Source organism: Gymnodraco acuticeps, unplaced genomic scaffold (genome assembly GCF_902827175.1).
Source record: "Gymnodraco acuticeps unplaced genomic scaffold, fGymAcu1.1, whole genome shotgun sequence".
Lineage (NCBI taxonomy): Eukaryota > Metazoa > Chordata > Actinopteri > Perciformes > Bathydraconidae > Gymnodraco > Gymnodraco acuticeps.
In genome coordinates, this window is record NW_022991286.1 from 3,071,090 (window position 1) to 3,094,038 (window position 22,949).

Sequence of the window (22,949 nt, forward strand, 5' to 3'; positions counted from 1 at the left end):
GCGTTCTGGCGATTTACTCGGAAGGCCAGTCCCCAACTCTGGGGACTTCCGGCCGGGGACTTCGGGTGGCAGTATACACCGTGAAGTGGTTTACCAGCAGTGTTGTGCTAGTTACTGAAAACCAGTAACTAGTTACCATTACTAGTTACTTCATTTCAAAAGTAACTCAGTTACTTTACTAGTTACTTAAACCCAAAAGTAATGCGTTACTGTGAAAAGTAACGTTTTAGTTACTTGCAAAAAGGGCTCCCATTAATGCCCTTATAGCCTTCATTTCAGTACTGTTATTGCATTGGAGAATAATACAGTCTGTTGATCAACTTGACATGCATTATATGCAATCTGGATTGCATCGATATTAGCTGGCTTTCCATTTTTGTATATTCTTTCTCCAGGTAGTTGGAAAAAGTTTTCCGTCACATATGCCGTGTGCCGCCCGGACATGCTATCATGCTAACTAGCTCCCTGAAAGCGGGTGACTCCACTGTAGCAATAGCCTGCATGTGTTCTACAACATACCGTGCAATGGCTTTATCGACTTTTCCCTGGCTAGCAGTCCCTTGGTTAAAATCCAGCCGCTGTTGCTTAGGTGGAGGTGGAGTGGCGTCGGCTGAGTCTCTGTGGTCTTAGCTACTAGCTTCGTCCCAGCATGTTGTTTTTGCAGATGTTTTAAGAGATTTGAATGACTGGTTTGGGCAGTAGATAGGATATTTGACCCGCCAGGACACAACTCACATTTAACTAAAACGTTATTTTCTTTGTGCTCGACAAAAGTGAAATAGTGAGAATATCTCCAGGTGGAGAAACTAGACTTGAGCTCCGCCGCCGCCATGATAGTCTTGTTAGTAAACAACACAAACACGCCCACAGCGCGTCTCCGCATATGACACAGGAAGTATCTAAGTACATTTACTCAAGTACTGTACTTAAGTACAGTTCTCATCTCTGTTCGCCTGGCTGTTGACTATATAAAAACGGAGTAACGCACCATGTAGTAACGGTATCTGAGTTACTGAATTTAAAAAGTAATGCGTTAGAGTACTAGTTACTGTCAAAAATAACGGCATTACAGTAACGCGTTACTTGTGACGCGTTACTGTAAACACTGTTTACCAGTAAACCCAAAGCAGAAGAAGACAAAGTGACGTCAGCGGCTCATTTGCGTAATCTTCCCTCAGGGAACTTATTCTGGTGTGAACGCGATCTGTACTAAGTGCCCTGGGGTACTAAGTACGGCAAAGTACTTGGTGTGAACGCGGCTATTAGCCACCAACTACCAATGATCCCTCGCTCTACGCCTCCTGTACCTGTTTGCTCTGCTATCGTGTGAAGGGTCTGCTAACAAGCGACCAACAGAAGACAAACAGAGGAGTCACATGTTGTTGCACATCAGTCATGCGCAAATGCAGCGCACTTCTGCGCTGTAACCCCGCTGCGAGGCCCTGGAACCAACGCGGTTCCAGGGCCGGTTCGGAGCTAGAGCCTGATAAGCACCGGTGACATCATGACGCAGCAGCAGCACCAGTCGGTTGTGTAAAGCAGTTAGTAAAGCAGACGTAAAGCAGTAGAAACACTTTCGCAAGCAAAGGAGAAGAAGAAAAACTTAAGCCCTTAAAGTCAAAAGTGTATAATATCTACCTGTAAATAATAATAAAAACCCTTGATTTATAACTTAACATCTCTGTCTCCTATTGATCTGAGTATATTATAAAGAATAGCCAGTTAATTGAAGCATTATTGCACAGGCCTTTGTCAGATGGTTTATTACACTGTTTTTTTTCCTGCTTCGAATAGTTCTCTCTTTTTTCACCATACCTGTGTTTGCATCACTGCACATTATACATTTACATTAAAATACATTTAAAAATACTTAAAAGAGCCAATAATACAAATAAAAACAAGATAAGACAAGTAAAAAAACACTTGAATAAAAGTGAAAGTGCATCGTAAGATAGTTATTTGATTTAATGAAAGGCAAATGCTAAATGAATAGTCTTCAGCCTGGATTTAAACGTCTTCAATGTTTCATCATTCCTCGCTGTGTGAAGCGAGTTATTCCTAAATGCGATATGGGAGAAAGAAATGACAGCTTCCCACCAAAAGGCTAATGGAAACTGACATTAAGAAGAATCACCGACACATTTATGACTCAGGTTAGATTGGTCATTAGAGCTGTGCTGTGTTTTCATCAAAGAAATCACAAAAAGGCGCAGTAACATAACCATCATGTCCCCTGTTTGCCTAAATGGATTATAGCAGGATCACTGATGGGAAGTCTGTGCCTAGAGGAAGAGTTGAAATGAAATAGAAATAGAGGGTGGTAAATGTGAGCCTGCTCTCTATGGCTGATTCATTTTACCTCACAGTATTTCTGGGTATGAAATTCACATTTATCTTTTTCCTCTCTCTGGAGTTTGGAGCCACTGATATAAAAAGTTGCCTAGAGCGGCATTAAATATATCGTAGTTAGTTTGTTTTATAGTGGATTCTAGGCAGGATGTCATTTGGAGTCCTATACAGGATTGAAAGGCTTTTATATCTTCTAACGGATTGCAAAATCCCTTTGTGTATTGGATTTAAAGGTGTGTTGAATTGCTTATGAATTCAAGTTTGGGTTATGGCCTCTTTTTAAAAGTTATAGTGTCGCTTGGATTTGCTTCCTGCAGGCCAGAACTTGAGCTTTTTGAACAGAATGGTTGCATACATTTCTGCAAAAACACAGCAGCAGACTTTGTGATTCCCTCGTGGGAGTGGGCAGTGGGAGGAAAGGGCGAGAGTTTCCCATTCTCTCTGCTAAAAACAATATCATCTCTCTTGATTTTTTGTCACTCCTCCATGTTGTTTATTTCCTACTCCATGTACTCCATCTGTCTCCGGACTCTCTTATTCATGTCCTCTTCTATCTCTCCTTTTTCTTTGTTTATCTGCGCTTAGATCAGGAGCGGAATCATGACTCATAAAGTCAGACAGACGCTTGGAAATGGATAAAAATAGTCCGGAGTAGAGTTATGTCAGGTAATGTTCCAAGTCAAGCATGTGATAGGTCTATATTTGAAACTTCTCAACCAACAATACAATGCCAGTTCTAAATATAAGTATGGCCCTAAAGAGGGCCCCCCCTATTATGCTCATATTCAGCTTCATATGTGTATTCTGTGCCTCTACTGTGACATGTCTTAGTAGAGCTAATGTGTTGGAGCACTAGTCAATTGCAGTGCAGGTATTACATAGTGATGTAATTATGTTTTAGACGTAAACACAGTAGTCCAATGGAGGTGTATCAGGGAGGTGGGGGGGGAGTGGGAGAGGAACACAGGGATTTTAGCCTTTGCAGACCATTTACATGCACAAAAACCTATAAAACACTATAGGAAAGGGAAACCCCCAAAACGCATAATAGGCAACATTAAACACACTATCAATTAAAGTAAAAATAATAGCACACGTAGAGTTCACAAAGGGTATAAAAGAGATCAGAGAAAATGAAGACTGTGGGTGTTTCTCAATGTCGAGTAAAGCTGCTGCAGAGCCACTATTTCAAGCATACTATGTCATCGAGTGCCGCCGAAGGACTGTTCCAATGTCCAGCATACTTGGAAACCTACCGAGCCCGGCGTACTTCTTTTGTAGAAATTTCGAGGCTGCACATGTGTAGACTCCGCGGTCTTAAAATCCCCACAATGCTTTGCGCACGGACCAATTTCCCCAAATCTGTGGCGGAAAATGTAAGGCGGGGCCTCTCATATGACGCACACTTGCTCGCCTGTTCCACTCTTCGTTTTCCGAATGCCAGGAAGTATTCTTGCCTCGCTTCTGAAGCAAGTGACTCGGAAGACATGTGCTACCAAGCAAGCGTACTCGACATTGAGAAACACCCACTGTTAAGATCCTAGACATTTATTTACAATCCCATTCATCCCAATATGTATATTGTCGGAGAGTAAGTTATTTTCTCCATTGATAGAGTTGATTACATGAGACAAAAGACATTTGGAATATAACATCACTTTGGGTAGTAAATTGGCTGGTGTAAGATTATCTGGCTGAAGGGGCTGAGGGACGGTCTGACCCTACTCTGCAAATGAAAGCTTTCATTTTGATCTGCTCTAAGCCTAAATCCAACCATTTTACAGCCAAAAGAGATTTTGCAGTTCACTCAGTAATCACTTTCAGAACTATTGACTTCAAGGCTTTGAAAAGATCGCCCTCTTTTTAAAGCTTCTGTGACTTTGAGGTCTTTACTCAGAGGTATGTGGACAGTACGTTTGGAATAATGTGTAGCGAGGCGGGATCCTGATCACCATGTCAGTTCTTTTTTTATGATGACCGCCTCTGGAAATGTCCGTTCCACTGGTGCTGACTGCACATAGTCCCTTGATCCTTCTTATCAACGGTCCATTCTCCTCTGTTAGCGAAAATTAACAACCTCTGGGATGTCCAAATTGACCAATAAGATTTGAGTATTAAACTTAGCTGTGTTATAATTATGTTATGGGCTAGTTATCAACCAGAACAAAGTTTACAAACAAAAGTATGAGCTACATTCTTACTTCCTGGTTGTATCAATAATGATAGATTATAGGGTTTATTTTTCCTGATGCATAAAGGTATGAAAACAACAAATCCAACATGAGACGATCACTCAACAGTTACATGTGAACAGTAATGCACAATGATGTCTCATTTACTGTAGAGACTTGTAGGGCCTAAAGGTTTCCATGAATATTAAAGCCATCAATCATAGCTGGAACATACATGCAGCTACATATGACTAGTGTTCTGTATGTGTACCAAGAGATGTCATGATTAATAAAGAGGTTCTGTGTCATGTCTTATGTTGATATACGATTTATCAAAGCCTGTCTTATAACAACAGCATATTATGGCAGTTATCGGTCAAATGTATAATAATTACAGAGCCGGGAGGTCATTTTCCGAGAACAAACTCAACATTTCAGATGTTACAGTCTTCATTTTTATTAGAAAATAGATAGTGAAATCCCTTACGGATTAAAGCCCTGAATTAACGGGAAAACAAACTTGAAAATGTGTGATTTTATTGGTCAAAGAACCACATGGCTTTGCTTCACTGAAAAGCAAAACGACTGTTACCTTTTTTTGTATCCTGATTATGTAACCCCTTTACATGTAGCCCGGTACTCCCCAAGCCTGGGTATAAGACACAAAATCCATATTTCATTCTCATAAATTACTGACCTGTTTAATGTTTTGCCCTCTAACATTTTAGATAATGGTTGCTACATCAAACACTTTCAATGTTGGGCTTTTATTGACTCGCAAAATGTAAGTTATTTGCAGTACTCCCTAACAAAACCTTTAGAAGTTGGGAGGAAGAAGTATCTTTCTGCCATCCACGGTCAGTCAGACCTGAGTGTTCAGACAAACATCTGTGATGCATTGGACAGAACAGACTTTTCCTAGACATTGAAGGGACAGGAGCTGGACTATTGTGAGAGGTGACAGTGAGACACTGATAGCAGCAGAAACAGGATTCTAGGCAAGTTTGTCCAACAGACAGGAAGGGAGAAAAGCAGCACTAACTAATTAGCTTTGACTTCATTAGATCTGCTAATGATCTCAGTGGAGACAGCTCCAGATGCACCTGCCACTACCTCTGAAATGCTTAGTGCTTTATTTCTTGTCCACACAAATTCCTTCAAAGCACAACCATCCAAATTCAAAGGATAAGTTCTTTAGATTTTTTAAGCGGAGACAAGTACTGTATGTGCAAGTCTATGTTCACTTTTTTTTAAACCACAGAAAATCATTGTTCTAACCCCTTATAACTAGCAATATCTCATTGCCATCCCTCAGTGATATATATAAACTGAAATAATTGGAAAAGGGGTGTATAAAATATAAGAATTACTCCATTCAATTAACCTTGAAGCACAAGAAGTTAATAAAGTGACTATATAATGTGGCAGTATCGGTATCGATAAAAGTATCGGTATCGATACCCATCCCTACTGAGAATAGTGGGGGTCGCGGTACGGGAACTCTCAGCTGCACATGCCTGGGGCAGAGTACATCCAGACTTGAGACAAAACTTGCTCGTGTCCAAGTCTAAGTCCGATCGTCAATGTGCGAGTCCGAGTCCATCAGTGCACGAGTCAAACCTTTATCGGATTCCGAGTCCTCGTGTGCGAGAATTCACAAGTCCAAGTCCATCACTGCGCAGGTCTGTGTCGATTTACGAAAATCAGCCCTGGAGTCCGACTCACATCCGAGTGCAGGACTCAATTACTCCAGGTCCTACTGTAAACGCATACATTACTAAACATATATTGAAAACATAACATATATTATACCGTAAATAAGCAATGTATTGAGAAAATTCATTTTTTTCTCATCAACACTTTAGCCTCTTTTTTTTACAATGTTTGTACAGTTTTTATTTTGGGGATGGGCCGGATGCTCTGACCGGTCCACTTCCTGCCCGTGCCTCTGCAACGTCGAAAAATAGACTTGAATCCTATTTTGAGCGGAGCTCAGCGCCGAGACGCTTCTGGGACGCTTCTGTGCCGTAACGCGGCGCATCTGGTGGAATAGCACCCATTGACTAGACTGGCCGCGATCTGTGCGAACGCCGCGGCGCAGCCGTAACACGGCCGTAACGCGACGCAGACGGACCCGGTGGAATCTAGGGGTTAGCGTTGGTGTGTAGGAATGCTGTGATTAAAACATGTTGTAGGCCAAGTTAGCCTCACAAGGGCTCCCTCGACAAATGGGAATTTGAACCATATCACGGTCACATGACTGCGTGTGACCAGCGCTTAGTTAAAGGCCGCCTCATGTTGGCATGATGTAATTTGGTAATATAATTTCTCACCTGTTAGCAACCGGCATTTTTCAAAGTTTCATAGAAGCTTTGGACATTTAATGGCATATTTTATGTTATGGTACAAAACGTGAAAATCTCTTGTGCTAGTGTTAACAAAATACCTTATTTAAGGCCTCTAACCACAAACGTGTTAAAAAACGTTGACATCGAAACGAGGGGAAGCGGAAATGGTAAAATTCTAACTAATTTTCGGGTTTTAGGACTCATTCCTGCACCACTCTGTTCTTAATATAAAGGTTGGCTGCTACATTCTGGCCCCTAATTGTACTGGTGGACAAACAAAGAATGACATTTTTTTTCAGGATATAAACAGCCATGTAACGTCCGTTCAAATTCAAAATCCATCAAAACTTCCATTTCCGAGAGATCAATACAATTGTGTAACTGTGGGCTGTGTAGGTGTGTGTTGGTGGGCATAGTGAGTCTCACACAGGGTCCTCCAGCAGCAGACATATCTTTGTGATAGATCTGTGAAGATTGCTATTCTGGGTTTTCACTTGAACTCGTATAACCTGACCTCTGGAGTCGGGCAAATGGGCTACACGGAAACTAATCCATTCTCTAATGCGAATGTTGTGTAACAGTCCTGTGAGAAACTATGTTAAAACAAAGCACATATTTCTAAATGTTTTTTCCTCAAACCCAATCAATATAAAGGCAGTAACGAACATGATAGAAAAGATTTGATGAGTCATTAGAGCCACACACACCCTAACATGAATTAGCAGAATGAGAGGTGGCCTCTCCCCGGTGAGAGCCGCTCGCTCCCTTCTTGTGTTTCCACAGAAACAACCATGCATTAATGCTCCCTCCACAACTATCACACTGTCTGCAAACCTCCCAACTTTAAAGCCCTAATCCCTATCAAAAAACCCTAAGACTTATATTACAGCTTTATAATAATGAACTATGGCATTATGCTTCTCTGTCATGTTATTCTGCCAGAATAAAGCTGCTGTGAATATACTGTGCAGACTTTTAGAGCTAAAACCTCAAGCACTCGCTGTAAGGCTCCGGGAGCAGCAATAAAAGCAGACTATTACGCTCATAAAGCATGTTTTCCCAGCATCACGGAGAATGATGTTGTTGTCGGTCATTATATTCCGCTGTAATATCCACTAGATTCAACTCACTGAGGGAAATACGAGCAGAAAAAGCTCAGGGTGCTCAGACGCGCAGCTTTCTCTAGAGTTATTATTTATTTATATTCTTGTGATACCCATTTGCATGAAACCCATTATTTAAGTTAGTATATTATTTGTACTTATAAAACCGCATTGAACCACATACATATAAATGCGTACGAGGCAGATTCTCTGTTTGGGTTTGTTTGAATAATCGTGCTACATGTTGCTTTTAGAATCAGTCCTAAAAGACTCATTATGGCTGAACATTAATGCAGCAATTACAGAGAGGGGGAGACGGCTAATGGACGGGGGGGCTTGAAAGAGACTGTTTTCGAGTCAATGCATTTCCCTGGGTGATTATTCTTCTTGCTTCATATGATATATGAACATCAGCAAGTGAATTACCTTAATACTATCCTTTTTCAGTCCCCCAAACAAGCCAGCACTGGTCATGTTTCTGTGCCGATCTGATCATGAAAATATAAATACTTAACACTCTTATAATGAAAAAGAATGAACCTGATGATTTATGTGTATTTATATTCCATTTTTATATATTTTAATATAAAAATGCTTATTTGTTCCATTGTGGTAATCAAGGGCTGGGCATAATTCTTTTTTTAATCAATATAGGTCTCACAAACAAAACATGTATCGAAATACCAAACAGATCCTGCATTGTAGCATGGCAAAGTGTCTCAGTCTTGTACACTTTGTATATACAGTACAGGATAAAGTTAGTATTTTTCTTCCTTTTCGAAAACATCATATATCAATGTTTCGCACATTTTGCAAATCATTTATGTTATTCACGTTATACTTTTTAAGGCGGATTTTGTCAAAGAGTTACTTTTCGAATCATGGTCACATTGGCTGTTGCTGCACAGAAATTGCCACCCACCATTTTTCCTCTTTCTGCTGCAGACACCAATTTCCCCACAGAGATCATTAAAGTTTATACTGTCTTATCTTTCCAGTAACGAACGGGCGACACGAGCATCTGCGGAGTAAAAGGGCACGCTCAGGGAGCAGCTGCACACGGATACTGCCTCCAACCCTCTAAATATTTAAAGGCTTGTAGGCGGCCAACAATCGGGCCTCACTCCTGAAAATCACATTTCAGGTGACTGTGTTGCTTCTAATTGAATAAGCTGCCGTCATCTCTCCCCTGGAACAAAAATACAGAGGAAAGTGTTCCCTAACAACATTATCTCCACACACAAGTCAATTAGCAAAACTCTGAGAGAGCCTGGAGGAAAAATCAAGAGACGATTCACAGAAACATGTTGACATCGGTGCAGATACAGAGGACGGTGTATGGTTTCGATTCACTTGAACGTTCTCTTTATACCCTTGTGCTTGCCCACAAATTACACATTTGAAACTGCAGATCTAACACCCTCAATCATTTGGTCCATGAGAAGATATTGTAGCTCAATGACTGGTCAGATGTGAGTAATCTGGATGTCAAAATGTGTATTTTAAGAAAATCTGCCTTCAAATCAAAGGAAAAATTACAGAGCACATTCATACTCAACAGGGGATGACACTTTTCCATTTTGGATATTTCACAGGCTTCCATAGTGCCACTGTCTCAGGACAAAAGGTCAACTTGGAAAAAGGTTTTGAATTCAAAAATTCTGGTTATATTTCAGTCCATCAAGGATCTGGAAACACACCAACTCCCCCTCTTGAGGTTCTCAAAGTGGCCCTACTGTGCTCATTTTCAGGTTCATATTAGTATGTTGTGTCTCCATGCTTTAATGTTCAAAAAGCTCTTTCTTTTTCTCATACTGCCTGTGCTGCAGCACCTCTTTTCACCCTCTGTCTGAAACCAGAGCCCAGTCTGCTCAGCGCTAGCCAATAGAAGCGTGAGTGTTACATAGTAATGTCACTAATCAGTGTTAGTCAAATGAAAAGGCTTTATTGTAATTCATAGTAGCTTGAATGTAAACCTCTGCCAACAAGCCATGCACATTGCTTGCTAGATCCTGTGGAAATGGAAATGGAATCAAACATGATCTATACTTTATATTGCTTTATATAATGCAGTATCACATGACACGCCCATAGACAACCATTACTCAAGAAATTGCCAGATTAGCTCTAGTCATTCATCTGTACAGGAAGTCAGTGCACCCCACCACAGGAAGTGTCCCAGGCTCTAGTGAACAAGACGGGTGAATCTTGTTCTTAAGAATGAATACTTTCTATTGTCCTCCATCTTTTGCTTTCACTAGTAATCTCTCATACCTGCTTCCTACCTCATGTTGGCCCCTTTTCTGCTCTCTTTTATCCCGCTTTCCTCTCTTGTTAATATCGTGGCTCCTAAGTCTTCCCATGTTCTCTCTGCAGCTGCCATTGAGGCCTGCCTCGGTCACCTGCTTAAGAGACGAGCGGCTGGATTTCTCCGCAGCGACAAGATCGCCGCCCTCTTCACCAAAGTGGGCAAAATCTATGACACCGCTGGCGAAGTTTGTCGTAAAGTGCAAGAGCAACTCCAACAGCAGTCCGATCTCACCAGGTATGGCAAATGTCCCCTCCCCCTTAATTTTACTTTCAGTTGGTGAGCTCTCAGTAAATGCTGTTAAAGTGACAGTTATGTTTGACATTTAAGTTCCGTTCATTGTTTACTGATGATAAGTTTCCCTTCAGGGACCACACCTGACACCACCATCTGAATTTAATTTCTGCAAATTGAGTTAATCTGCCTTCTTAATTAGAGGAGAAGACCCTCTTCTCTATTACAAGCTGTACTGTAGCTCTAATTAAGACTTATTATGGAATTAGCATCGGCTACAATCAGTGGTAGAAGAAGTACTCAGATTTTAAAAGTAAAAGTCCTGCATTCAGACTTAAGTCTATTTAAGTCTTACTTAAGTTAAAAATATTTGAATCAAAATATACTTCAAGTACTAGAAGTAAAAGCACTTGTGAAGTGTAATGTCCCTTTTCCGTATATATATATATATATATATATTATAATTCTGCATTATTTTTATTGATGCAATAATGTGTATCATCTACACCAGGGGTTTTCAAAGTGTGGGAAGGTGAGCCTCCCCTCAGAGAACATAAGAACAGCCGCGCCCCCTTGAACTGGTAACTTACCAAGCCAAGTCCCTATCGACTTGGCCACCACCGCCCCAATTATATGATTCCTTAGTTGTTACTTGAAACTTGTTTGTTACTTGAAAAACACAGTTTTTATACCTGCAGACGCTTTCCATAAAAGGATTGGCAAGATGGGTGACTTGGTCCATGTGGCTTTCTGTCGTCCATCTTGGTTTAGAGACATGTATCATGCACTTACACTGACTTGGCACTGAGTGGCAGTGTATGGGATGATGCAATATGGTCCTATGTAGTGGCTGATGGTGCAACTATGCAAAAAAAAACAATGCATATACAAGAAAACACCTTTTGAATAGCTGTCCACTGTAGTGACCTCTATGCATGAAAGGGAAATAGTAGAGTTAAAAAAACGATATTGGCTTCCAAAAAAGTAACATGGAAATACTCAAGTTAAGAACAAGTACAACAAAATCATACATGAGTACAGTACTTGAGTAAATGTACTTTATTACATTACACCATTCAGTGTCAGAAGCAGTTTTATGCGAGCTGGACACAATAACAGAAACATATTCAATCCAATCATTTCCCCTTGTGATACATCCTAGTGTATCTTTGTGAAAGCTTACATACCTTTTTCACAGCTGACATTTTGATTCCTCCTTGCAGTTAAAGAACATGGGTAATTAATATCCTTAATGAAGGCTCCGCTCATTTCAGTGTCCCTGTAACCCATGCTACTGATGTGGAAAGTGAGTCACCGCGGGGCCTTGGAATCAGGATTAAATTAAATAGAATTGAGTTTATTTGATATGGACGATTCAATTTAACATGGTTCCAATACCGGGCATGAAACTGACGAACTCTGCTCCACAGAGCAACCGTAGTCCCTATCATAAATTACATTCTACAGCACTTTTCACAGTGCGAAAAAAAGACGTCCCCAGTTGGGCTGTAAACATGTGCAGGGTAATCACACACCTAGATGGTATACAGCTATTGTTCATGTCATTAGCAACACCTGTGCTTTCCTGTTAAAGAAATGTGTTCAGTGAGAAACAATTTACATAGTGTTCAGTTTTGTGTAGCATTACTGTAAGGCATTTGTAATTCACAAAGGCATCACACGGTCTTACCTATATCCATGATTAATGTGTCTGCGGGGCTGAATCCAAAAAGCTTCCTCTCATTACGCCTCAGAGGGTTTAGTGTCATAATCAGCTGTTCAGCACCAATGAGTAGTTTTCTCTATTTTCTTCAACAGTTGCTTAGTGTAAGAGCCATATAGGCGTATGGTAAAAATGTATGTTGGCAAGAGTCTTTGAATTGAGTTAAACAATACAGTTTTTTGTTTTGTGTTGTATGTATCCACGTTTCTGGACCGGCAAAGTTTTATGTTTGATATTGTTAACGACCTAGTTTTATGTCGTAAAGAAGACTCTAGTGAGCCGGTCCAAGAGTTTAAGATGCCGTTATGCCAGTGATATAATTAAAGTCTGCAAGCGTGGAACCAAAACCTTTTTTTTTTTACCGTGCGGGGTAGTGTGATAGTACTTGTGTTTATTTTTACTATATCAAGCTTAGTGTCTTTCAGTCGGTAGTGGACCGCCTTAAAGACACTGGATTTGGAAGCTGTGTTTTACATGAATAAACCCTCAAGACTTACCTGTCACAGGTCTACATTAAAGGTATTTGAACGCTTCGGAACAAGTCAGAACTCGAATTCCTTAGAAGTGTCCTTAGAAAAATGTACTCTGTAGTTCTGGCGGCCTATGTAATGGGGCTTGTTCCCCATGCGAAGGACACTGGTTTGAAATCCAGTCTGAGACGCTTTACGTGTAGCGCTTCATCCCATCTCCCCCCAATAATTTAAAAATAAGATGAGGGCATTAGTGGCAGAGACTTTTATTTATTTTTTGTAATTCCTGGTTTTGTTTGGACTGTCAAGTATTTCATCCATGCATCGATGTAAACATATCCACCTGTTAACCTTCTGTGCTGCTCCTCAACTTTCAAACATTCCACAGTATCCCAATAATCCCTTCTGTATGGACAGATGCAAAATAATGAGTTTAGATCCCCCAAAAATATATTCATGTTGCTTAGCAGATGAAACCCCCCTAAAACCGGATTTAAAACTTGACACACTGCCTTCAAACTCAAACAAATGTTCTGCCCCCCATTTGAATTATTCGTAAACATATATTTATTTAGGCTTTATCAACAGTGTGTATTCCTTGTATACACCATGTCAGTATCTCCATGTTAAAACACACAGATACAGATAAACACAATCTCAGTCAGTTTACTTAAAATGAGCAATCTGTGTTCATACTGTGGTAAGCCTGTGTGTCTGTCTGTCTCTGTCTCTCTGTCTGTCTGTCTGTCTCTGTCTCTCTGTCTGTCTGTCTGTCTGTCTCTGTCTGTCTGTCTGTCTGTCTGTGTCTGTCTGTCTGTCTGTCTCTCTGTCTGTCTGTCTGTCTGTCTGTCTGTACTTGCTTGTGTGTTTGCATATGTATTTCTGTGTGTATTTGTGTGCACACACAGAGTATGACAAACTGCTTTATCATCTGCAGGCACTTAGGTGATAGCCGAGCTGTTTGCAAGCCCATTACTTGTCCATTAGCGTGAGCCACATGGCTACCACATGACTCTTCGGGGCCGCGGAGAGAGGTTTCCAAATGGAGGAGATAAAGCTTTGAGCAACAAGCACACATACACATAAATATACACACAGCACTGATGCCCAAACAATAAAACCCAGACAGGCTGTGCAGCGAGACGTCACTGCAGCATGGCCGCGTCCTATGATGTAAATCAGGAGGTAAAGGTGTTTGGGTACGCCGGGCACTCGTCTCTCCGTCTTCATATCAGCCGCCTACTCCCGTTCATCTGTCACATCTCATTGGCCTTTATTTCCCCAGACACACAACATTAGAGCCTATCATTGTGTATGGATCTGGTTTTCACGAGTCCAACCGCTCCGACAGAATGCCTACATGCATCCATGCACACTTTATAACACACACACACACACACACACGTACGTTCCCACCCTGCCCCCTCTCCCTGTCATCCCAGCTCAGGGCACCATCTCTCATTTACTCTGGTAACCATGGTTACGCGGTTTGCGCCACTGGCGGTGAAAGAGGCAGAGAGTATGATGGGAAACATCACTTCCTCTCCTTCTCAACCTCACACACTGGGCCCTTCTCACTTCGGTTAAATGGAATCCTTGCTTCCCTCACTTGCGTCGTTTCCCTGTGACTAGTCCCTCCCACCAGGGAAGTATGGAGAGATGCAAGGAAACCACGAGAAGCAGGGAAATGAGTTTTAAGAGCAATGGGACGTCCTTTCCTCCGGAGCGTCACGTGAAGCGACGTCCGTTTGTGATGACGCTGCACAGCTGATCGTCTGACAGCAGCCAGCTCTGTCCCCGTTATTTTCACACACCCCCACCTCTGTTAGTACACATTTACTGACACAAACATTTGTTCTTAAAATGTATAAGCGAACAATAGTTTGATTAATATTGATTAGAGTGCACAATAGAAATAAAATAATTGAGAAGAAAAAGAGATATGTTATCTATCAAAACCCAGTTGGATTAACATTCATTGGACTGCACACTTTGTTTGTTTGTTTGGATATGTAGCACATTAACATTTAAATAGCACTTAATGACTGACTGAATGGAAATGACAATAAATGAAAATGTAAAACGAAAAAAGCTATCATGAAAATGTTTCCAATAAATGAAGAAAATGATTTTTGACCACTTTGTTGTTCAGATATATCTCATATTTGTAACTAAATGATACATTACATTACATTGCATTTAGCTGATGCTTTTATCCAAAGCGACTTACAATAAGTGCATTCGACCAGGAAGACACAACCTTGAAGAAAACAGAATCATATAAGTACATCAGGTTTCATAGAGCCAAACATTTCAAGTGCTACTCAACTGGCTATAGATAAGCCAGTCCTTTATTAGTATATAAGTGCTTTGTTAATAGTTCTATCGCTCGAAGTGGAGTCGAAAGAGATGAGTTTTCAGTTTGTAACATTAATTGAAACAAAACACGGTATAGACTGAGAAGTGAGTCCCGTGAGGTTCATGTATTTTCTTCACTCCGCTGGGAAACTGCTCTCATGTCAAGAAGCATCAGATCAGTGCATGCAGTGCCTCGTCCAATCAGTGAGCGATACACAGTAAGGGGGCGGGGCGAGTGTCTGAGGATTTCATCGAAGGATGGTCTGGTGGTTCCTCGGTTATAGCTCCTCCATTATCGCTCCTCGCTCCTCCGGCAGAAATAAGGCCATTGGGACATTGGGCTACTCAAGATGGCGCAGACAAATCAACTTCCGGTGAGACCGAGACCGAGGAGCGAGGAAATGAAAAATAAGAGAAGTGAGAAGGGCCCACTGAGTAAAGAGTAAAACTAGCATTGATCAGCATTCAGTTCCCATCCTGCAGGGCGAGCAGCGGCGGACCTGCTGTGGAAACAGTTCTCAAACACATTCAAAGATGGTTGTTTGTATTACAACCGGGGTCTTATTTTCATAGTCTTGGCCATCAATTATTTGTCATGATGTCAGCCTTGAAGTCATGTCCAATGGGGCCAGACACATGAATATACAGATGATCAGATGGTTCACCAAAACGGAAAATTGTAAATGTATCCAAAGTGTTTTTTACATCCGACAAGAATATGAAGGTAGCGTGTCGAACAACCCTACTGCAACAAGCTAATCTGCCAGCATGTTAACCAGCAGTTTAACTATCTTAATATTGTAGTTTCTATATTTCACATGTTATAAAAACTGAAATGATACATTTACTGTATGTAGGAGAAATCCTTTTCTGTTTGTAATGCTTAAACGATGAATCTATAAACTAAATTGATTCACAATTGTGTTGATTTTCCACAAAAAATTTCAGACATACTAAAATACGAGGCTTTTATGTTTTAATGATGATAATATGTTTTAATAAAATGTTACTTTAAATACATCACCTTATGCTGTTGAGAAGTGGTATGATGTCGTTTTGAAAGAATTGCAAAACGATTATTTGATCCAGAAATTAATTTGTGTGAGTATAGGTAGAACTCAGTGATAATTAAACTGTGAAACAGAATTGTAAAAGTATTTTATAATAAAGACTTTCTTTAAGCTGAAGAAGAAGAAATTAGCATTGGCATTCATGCAGGGTCAAATGTGGTAGGGAGGTTTGCTCCCTTCATTCTTCATTTAGTTTGTTGTTCTCATAGCCATTGTGTTTTTTCCCTTAGAATATCAGCAGTGATAACATCTGAATCAAAATGAAGGCCACTGCTTTGACCAAACTTAAAAGTGATGAAAATATTTGTATAACTGTAGGAGGTTGTTCCCCTGCTGCAGAGAGTTCTCATTTATTACAGAAAGCTTGTATTATGCACTTCTCACATTAAAAGTAAGCGTGCAAGGATATCAGAAAGGACCATTCTGATGCTCTCGGCTGTTTACCAAAGTCATGTGACTCCTATCATAAGAGTGTCCTATCAGTAATAAATAGGTACATTGGTTTATGCAATCTGGATGAACTACTTGCTGCTTTGTAGGAATTGCTTTTTGTTTCCAGATCTCTGCAATAACTTTGATAAATGCTTTAACACATTACCTGTTTGGTTCAAATCAAACAAACTCAGATCTGTTTGCCTGGCTAGTACAGATTGTTTGGGCTGTTGTGAAGCTGTCAATCAAACCCAGGTGCAGACAAGACAACCAAACCGAGATTGCTTGAAAATTCTTGGTCTGATTCAATTAGACCGTGGTATGAACCAACTACAGGATTTTATTAATCAGATTTTAGAATAATTATATAGCTAAACTTTATAAAAATACATCTACTGATAGTGAAATATGTTCTGGAAGCAATCCACGCTCCCAGCAGGTTTTAATAAGATGTATTTGACCTAATCATTGCAACAGGTCAAAGCTTTAGTACCTCCTATAAAGCCCCTGTCACACTGTCCCGAAATTGACACCCGATGGACACACGATAAAGGAAATGTTCAAATTCGGCTGTGATCGTAGCAACATCGGGCCATTCGTGAGGGCATCTAAGCCATCGTATGACCGCCGGTGGAGTTTCTCAGGCTCCGGCAGCAACTTCGTGAGCGGCAACTTCGTAAGGCACTCGTGAGGGCATCTTGTCAAATCGTGTCATCTTCGTGTTATCATCGGTGCATTCACCCTCACTCTGATCGGGGCAAATGCCCGATGGCACCGATGATAACAAGATGCCCTCACGATGGCCTTACGAAGGGCAATATTTACACACGAATTCAACACGAAAATGAACCTTCGCAAGGTCCTTCGGCAATTTTTTGGCATGCCAAAGATTTTGCCACCGCTCACGAAGTTGCTGCCGGAGCCTGAGAAACTCCACCGGCGGTCATACGAAGGCTTAAGATGCCCTCACGAATGGCCCGATGTTGTTACGATCACAGCCGAATTTGAACATTTCCTTTATCGTGTGTCCATCGGGTTGTTTTATTGCACAACAAAATCATGTAAATATATTATGTAAATAACCCAATTTGTGTTCTGTGAAACTAAAAAGGATATCATATATTATTTTGAAGGACAGTTGACAGGAAGTTGTTGTTGTTATGGAAACAACATTACGGAGAAAACGTAATATTTTCTACATATAAAGACGGATAAAGTAAAGAACAAAGTCTGAAGATATCAGTACAGTATCATAGTACTGTAACATAATTGTTTTTGGTACGTTCATTGCAGTTGTATGTCTTAAATGTAATGTAAATGTTGCCTTCGTGTGTGGTTCGGGGCCATCTTCGTGCGAAATTCACAATTCCATATTCGTGTGTCCATCGGGTGTCAATTTCGGGACAGTGTGACAGGGGCTTAAGTGATGACACACATAGTATTTATCAGGTACAGCTGTCTGCCCACATTGAGGAACATTGTATTCAAGTATGCCACAAACTAAGATGTCACTAAATCAAAGACAAACCGTACCTTTACAAATGATGGGATTATTGAGGCGGATCGTGACATTTTAATTTATTTTTTAAGCAAATAAGGGGAACAAGCGCACTCGCTTAACCCAGCGATGTTCAGGTTTTGGTAGGTTTAAATGTAAGCAATATGTTTGACTCTTCACAAAAACTAATTCAATCACTTTAGATGAAATGCGCTGAGTAGAAAACTGTGTCCCCGCCCCTCTCAAAAACTATGCATCTTCGTTTGTATCGTCTTATACCTTTTACAACCTACACCCATTAGCTCCTATAAACCATACACCTTATTGAAACATCTCCAGTTTTGACAAAGAACAACATCTTCAATTATGGCTGGTACTTGCTCTCACAAAATGAAAGTGAACAGATTTATCACATCATGATGCACAGGCACTAATATTCAGATCATGCAAATCCAGAGGCATCATAACTCACCCTGACATATTTATTTTCTCATTCATATTAATTTGTCTCCTCCAAACGCAATCTGTTTGTAATCATTGTAATCAATTTAGGTAGCTACATGTTGACATTTGTTGACATTTTACATGTTTGTACAGAACAACAGAGTGCAGCAAGGAGGAGGAGGAGAGACAGAGCACTGGAGGAAGGGATGTTTCCAGAGAGGAGATGCCATCAAGCCTTCTGTTATTACAAAGAGATTATGCTTAGAGGCAAACATCTTCACAGTGCACCATTCAGTTCATGGTGCTAGTTTCTGAATTATGTTTGCTCAATTGTGTAATCTAATATTCACATTTAACTTGAAGCAACATAATTCAATAACCTGTGCTTTGGAAGTCCCAATAAGGCAACATGGAAGTGGCTTAAAACTGCATTCTTTGGGGGGTTGTCTAGAAGTCTGAGAAAATGTTTCTACTTCTCACTATATTTATGACCTTAGCAAACATTTTCCTATTGAGTTTATGGTCTAAAGATCTAGTTTGAATTCTCTTCAATACAGCATGATGTTTATTTCTTAGATTTTAGTCAAATCGACGATAAAGCAGGGCATGCTTTAGGATGTGGCAACCTTTTGATTGTTCTAACTTTGTTTTCAATTCATAGAAGTTAACTGTAACATTTTGAAAATAAGTCCTCTCATGTCACTTCTGCTTCCAAACAAAAACCAAGATGGCGATTGCCAAAACACCAATTTCAAGGCTTCAAAACTATTTTACACAAACTAATGGGTGATGTAGCTCAAAGCTGCCAATACAGAAAAACAAGCAAAGTACATGCCTCTACTTTGACATTTACGATCAGGTTCACTGGTGATGATTGACACTTTGTAGTCTGTAAGTCTGTAATACTTACGTGTTATTAGACTTGAAATATCCTAATTTAATGGCTACAAGCACTGCAATGACAAATAACTATCCACTGAGGTCACCTGAGACGGAGCAGCTAAAAAATAATAAAGTTACATTACACATAAACATATTTTACGAGGGGGGATGAGGGTTTATCTGTATTCTATTTGATGTATATAATGAGTTGATATTTAATCATGTGATAACTCTTCTGCAATACTTATTAGGTTATGTTTTGATCACTCATTTATGTTATCTTAAGAAATATAATAATGAGTGTTAAAATACATGAAATGGATTATTAATGAAGCTGCTATGAAGAGCATGGCAATGTTATATTGCTCTACGATGTGAGCATTTCAAATCAGTGTAAAATCACTGCATATGCAATAAATCAATGCTGAAAAGTGCAGACGAAAAGTAGAGTGGAGATTGTTTTCTCAGCTAAAAGGTTTTTTAGAGGAAAATACATTTGACCATAACAATCAAAGGTGTGCATTCTTATGGGAGCATTGACCTGTTTAATCATAAGGAGAGATTTTGGTTGCACAGTTGACTTTTGACCTGGGACCAGACCACAATTGGACTTAAACTATCATCCTTTGTGGAAGAAAGTATATTGGAATTTAAGGCAGCACAAGTAACAACAAAAACAACTTATACCTTAAAGGTGGGGTAGGTAATTCACTTCAGAAACACTTTGTTATATTCCATGGAATGCTCTTAACATCCTGATAGCAATGAATACATGAAATGCTTTGACAATACACTACATACATAAACAATTTTCATCTGTGGAAGCCGTAGTATTGTAAAAAGCACGACCAGTTATTTTAGCCGGCCCGTTCCGGCTAAAATGACTGTATGGCCTACCTGCCTGTCAGCCTTCCATCTGTGCACAAACTTATCTCGTGCCCTCATTGGTCATGTGCGCGTTTGTGTGTGTTGGAGGAGGGGATCTTTAAGGAAGTCTGAAGTAAGGGGCAGATTTTTTTCGGCTGCGTACTTTCAAATTCTAGCTCACTCGAGCTGGTTTCTCCATTCTTACCTACCCTACCTTTAAGTTAAAACATATTGAAACTTCCCCTCTATTTATAAATGTTATACATGAAGCATAAAAGAGGAGATGCTTATGTTTTTCTAAGCAACACACTTCAGGTTTTATTAGAAAAAGGAAGACCCGTCTCTTTTAAATCTAGCATAATCTGTGACATCATTCTAATGCTCCCCCAGGTCCCCTGGAGCAATGCCACAGACACTCACACAAAAACACACACACTCTACTTCAAAATGGTAGGGGAATGCAAACATCGTGACTGAGCACACACACAAATGCTGGGGGATTGCTAACATCGTGACTGAGGCAGCCGGCTCCCCTCAGCACGCACACACACACACACACACACACACACACACACACACACACACACACACACACACACACACACACACACACACACACACACACACACACACACACACACACACACACACTCATCAGCTTGTTGAAGTGTTTGTGTGTGTGCGTGAATGTTTTTGTCTGCTGGCTTTAGAAGTACAACAGATCACACTCGGTCCGGGATGAAAGTGCTCTTCTATTCAGGCGACATCATGCATCTGCCTCCATATTCATCAAGTACTTCAGCATGGTGCAGATTTATTGCAAACCAACCAGTGACCCTCTGTAATAAGTAGTAATGAGTTGTTATGAACTGCAGTGTCTAACAACTCATTATGCTGTTAAATGCTGCCTCCTGTTGGTCCAAAACACTGTTTATTTCAATGTTTTAACCTTCACATTGCTTACTTGTACTTGAACATTGACAATTTGTTTTGCATGGTTTGTTTGCTTGTATGTCTTCAATACTACTTACTACTGGCCATTTTTATGAAAAAAATGGTGAGAAAGGACACTTGCTGCCAGGGTTCGAGTTATAATCTGAGCTTTATGGGGGTCTATAAAACTAACGCGTGCACACACACACACACACACACAGCAGCAGCAGCCCTCTACTTGCTACAAACTTAAATATGAAAAGGTTCAACTACGCACACCACATAACACATCATCTCGGTTCGCGCAGCACGCTCACAGGCATAGATTGCGCAATAATTAATTGCGCACCTTGGAGGTGAAGTGCAGGCATATTGTCATTCAAGAGAGAATACGATGCGTAGTTCTTTTGGAAAACATGTTTTTATTTTAGCCTATTTACCTCGTTAATGTAAATTATACTCATTATTATGTTGATATATTGTGATTTTAAGGGTGTCTATTACCATCTGGCCGGGGACAACAGCTGGAAATTAGCCATGTCGGCTAAAGCTGCTCCATTTACTGTTTTTGTGACAGTTCATCGATAGGGACTGTCCACGACACTATAAATAAATAAACTAAACTAAATTACATTGACACTTGCATTATTTGTGATTAAAATAATAGTTGTTGGTAATGTATTAGCGATCCCCACAGATGTATGATTTCACTGCTTTCATGGGAGCTCAGACCCCTCCTTATGGGAGCTCAGCTCCCATTGGCTCCCACAGAACTCGAACCCTGCTTGCTGCATTCATGTGGTGTCAGAATTATCGTGAAATTGTTCTCCACTGGTTAATGCCCAGATAGAAACAACAACCTTCTTAAGTCTAGCCAAGTCTCCTCATATTACACGAAAATCATGGTAGAGAGTGAATTTGGGGTTAATGATTCTCAACAATAAAATATTTTTTGGCATCCATGTTGTTTCCAAGTTTTAAGCTCAAAACAGTCGGAACAGTCGTAAGATCAACTTCCCATATTCTGTAAATGGGACCACCCAAGGAGCCAGTTAACGCACCATTGGCTGCAACAGAGGGTCGTGCTCTCTTAATGTTTGACTTCTTACATTAGACAATACCAGTTCATTAGGTCTTCATTAAGCTAATAGGACACTATATAGACTTTTTGCACTATTTTTTATTTAGTATTTTATTATATATGTTGCATTGTTGGAGGAGCTCAGGTCAGAAGAATTCCATTGCCATTTCTACACTGTAGCTTTGTGCATATGACAATAAAACCTTTGAATCTTTTGAATCTTTGAACTATAAGAATGCATCATCATTGGTTGCATCAAGTCTTATAATCTCTGTTTTCCGAAGTCTTCTCTGTGATTGTGTTTTTTCATAGAACTGACCCGTGCTTTGTTCCCTGCAGAAGAACCCAGAGTGTGAGCCATGAGCCTCTGAGGAGGCAGGGCTCCTCCACCACCAGCCGCCCCCCGCAGCCCCTCTCCGCCCAGGCCATCAAACACATCTGGGTCCGAACAGCTCTTTTCGAGAAAGTTCTGGACAAGATAGTGCAGTACATTGTGGACAACTCCAGGTGACTTGTTTTATTCTTCGCTTTCAGGCTTTGCACAGCAGTGAATCACAGCAAACCCACTCCAGGCTTTGTTGCAGCTGAATCTATTTAGTGATCCATTTTTATCCTCTGGTTGCTTTGTTCTGTGCTCTGTCTGGCTAACAACCGCTGTGTGATTCAACAAGCTATCCA

At 40.4% G+C, this 22,949-nt stretch overlaps 1 protein-coding gene across 1 annotated transcript in view; it reads left to right on the forward strand.

Moving 5' to 3' along the window:
* LOC117562177 (small G protein signaling modulator 1-like) overlaps positions 1-22,949 on the forward strand; it is a gene marked incomplete at its 3' end in the record, with an annotated part of 87,498 nt that overhangs the window by 58,920 nt on the left and 5,629 nt on the right. Inside the window, 2 exon segments of the mRNA XM_034240009.1 lie at positions 10,348-10,516; positions 22,611-22,778. Of these exon segments, the coding sequence (XP_034095900.1) occupies positions 10,348-10,516; positions 22,611-22,778 (337 nt within the window).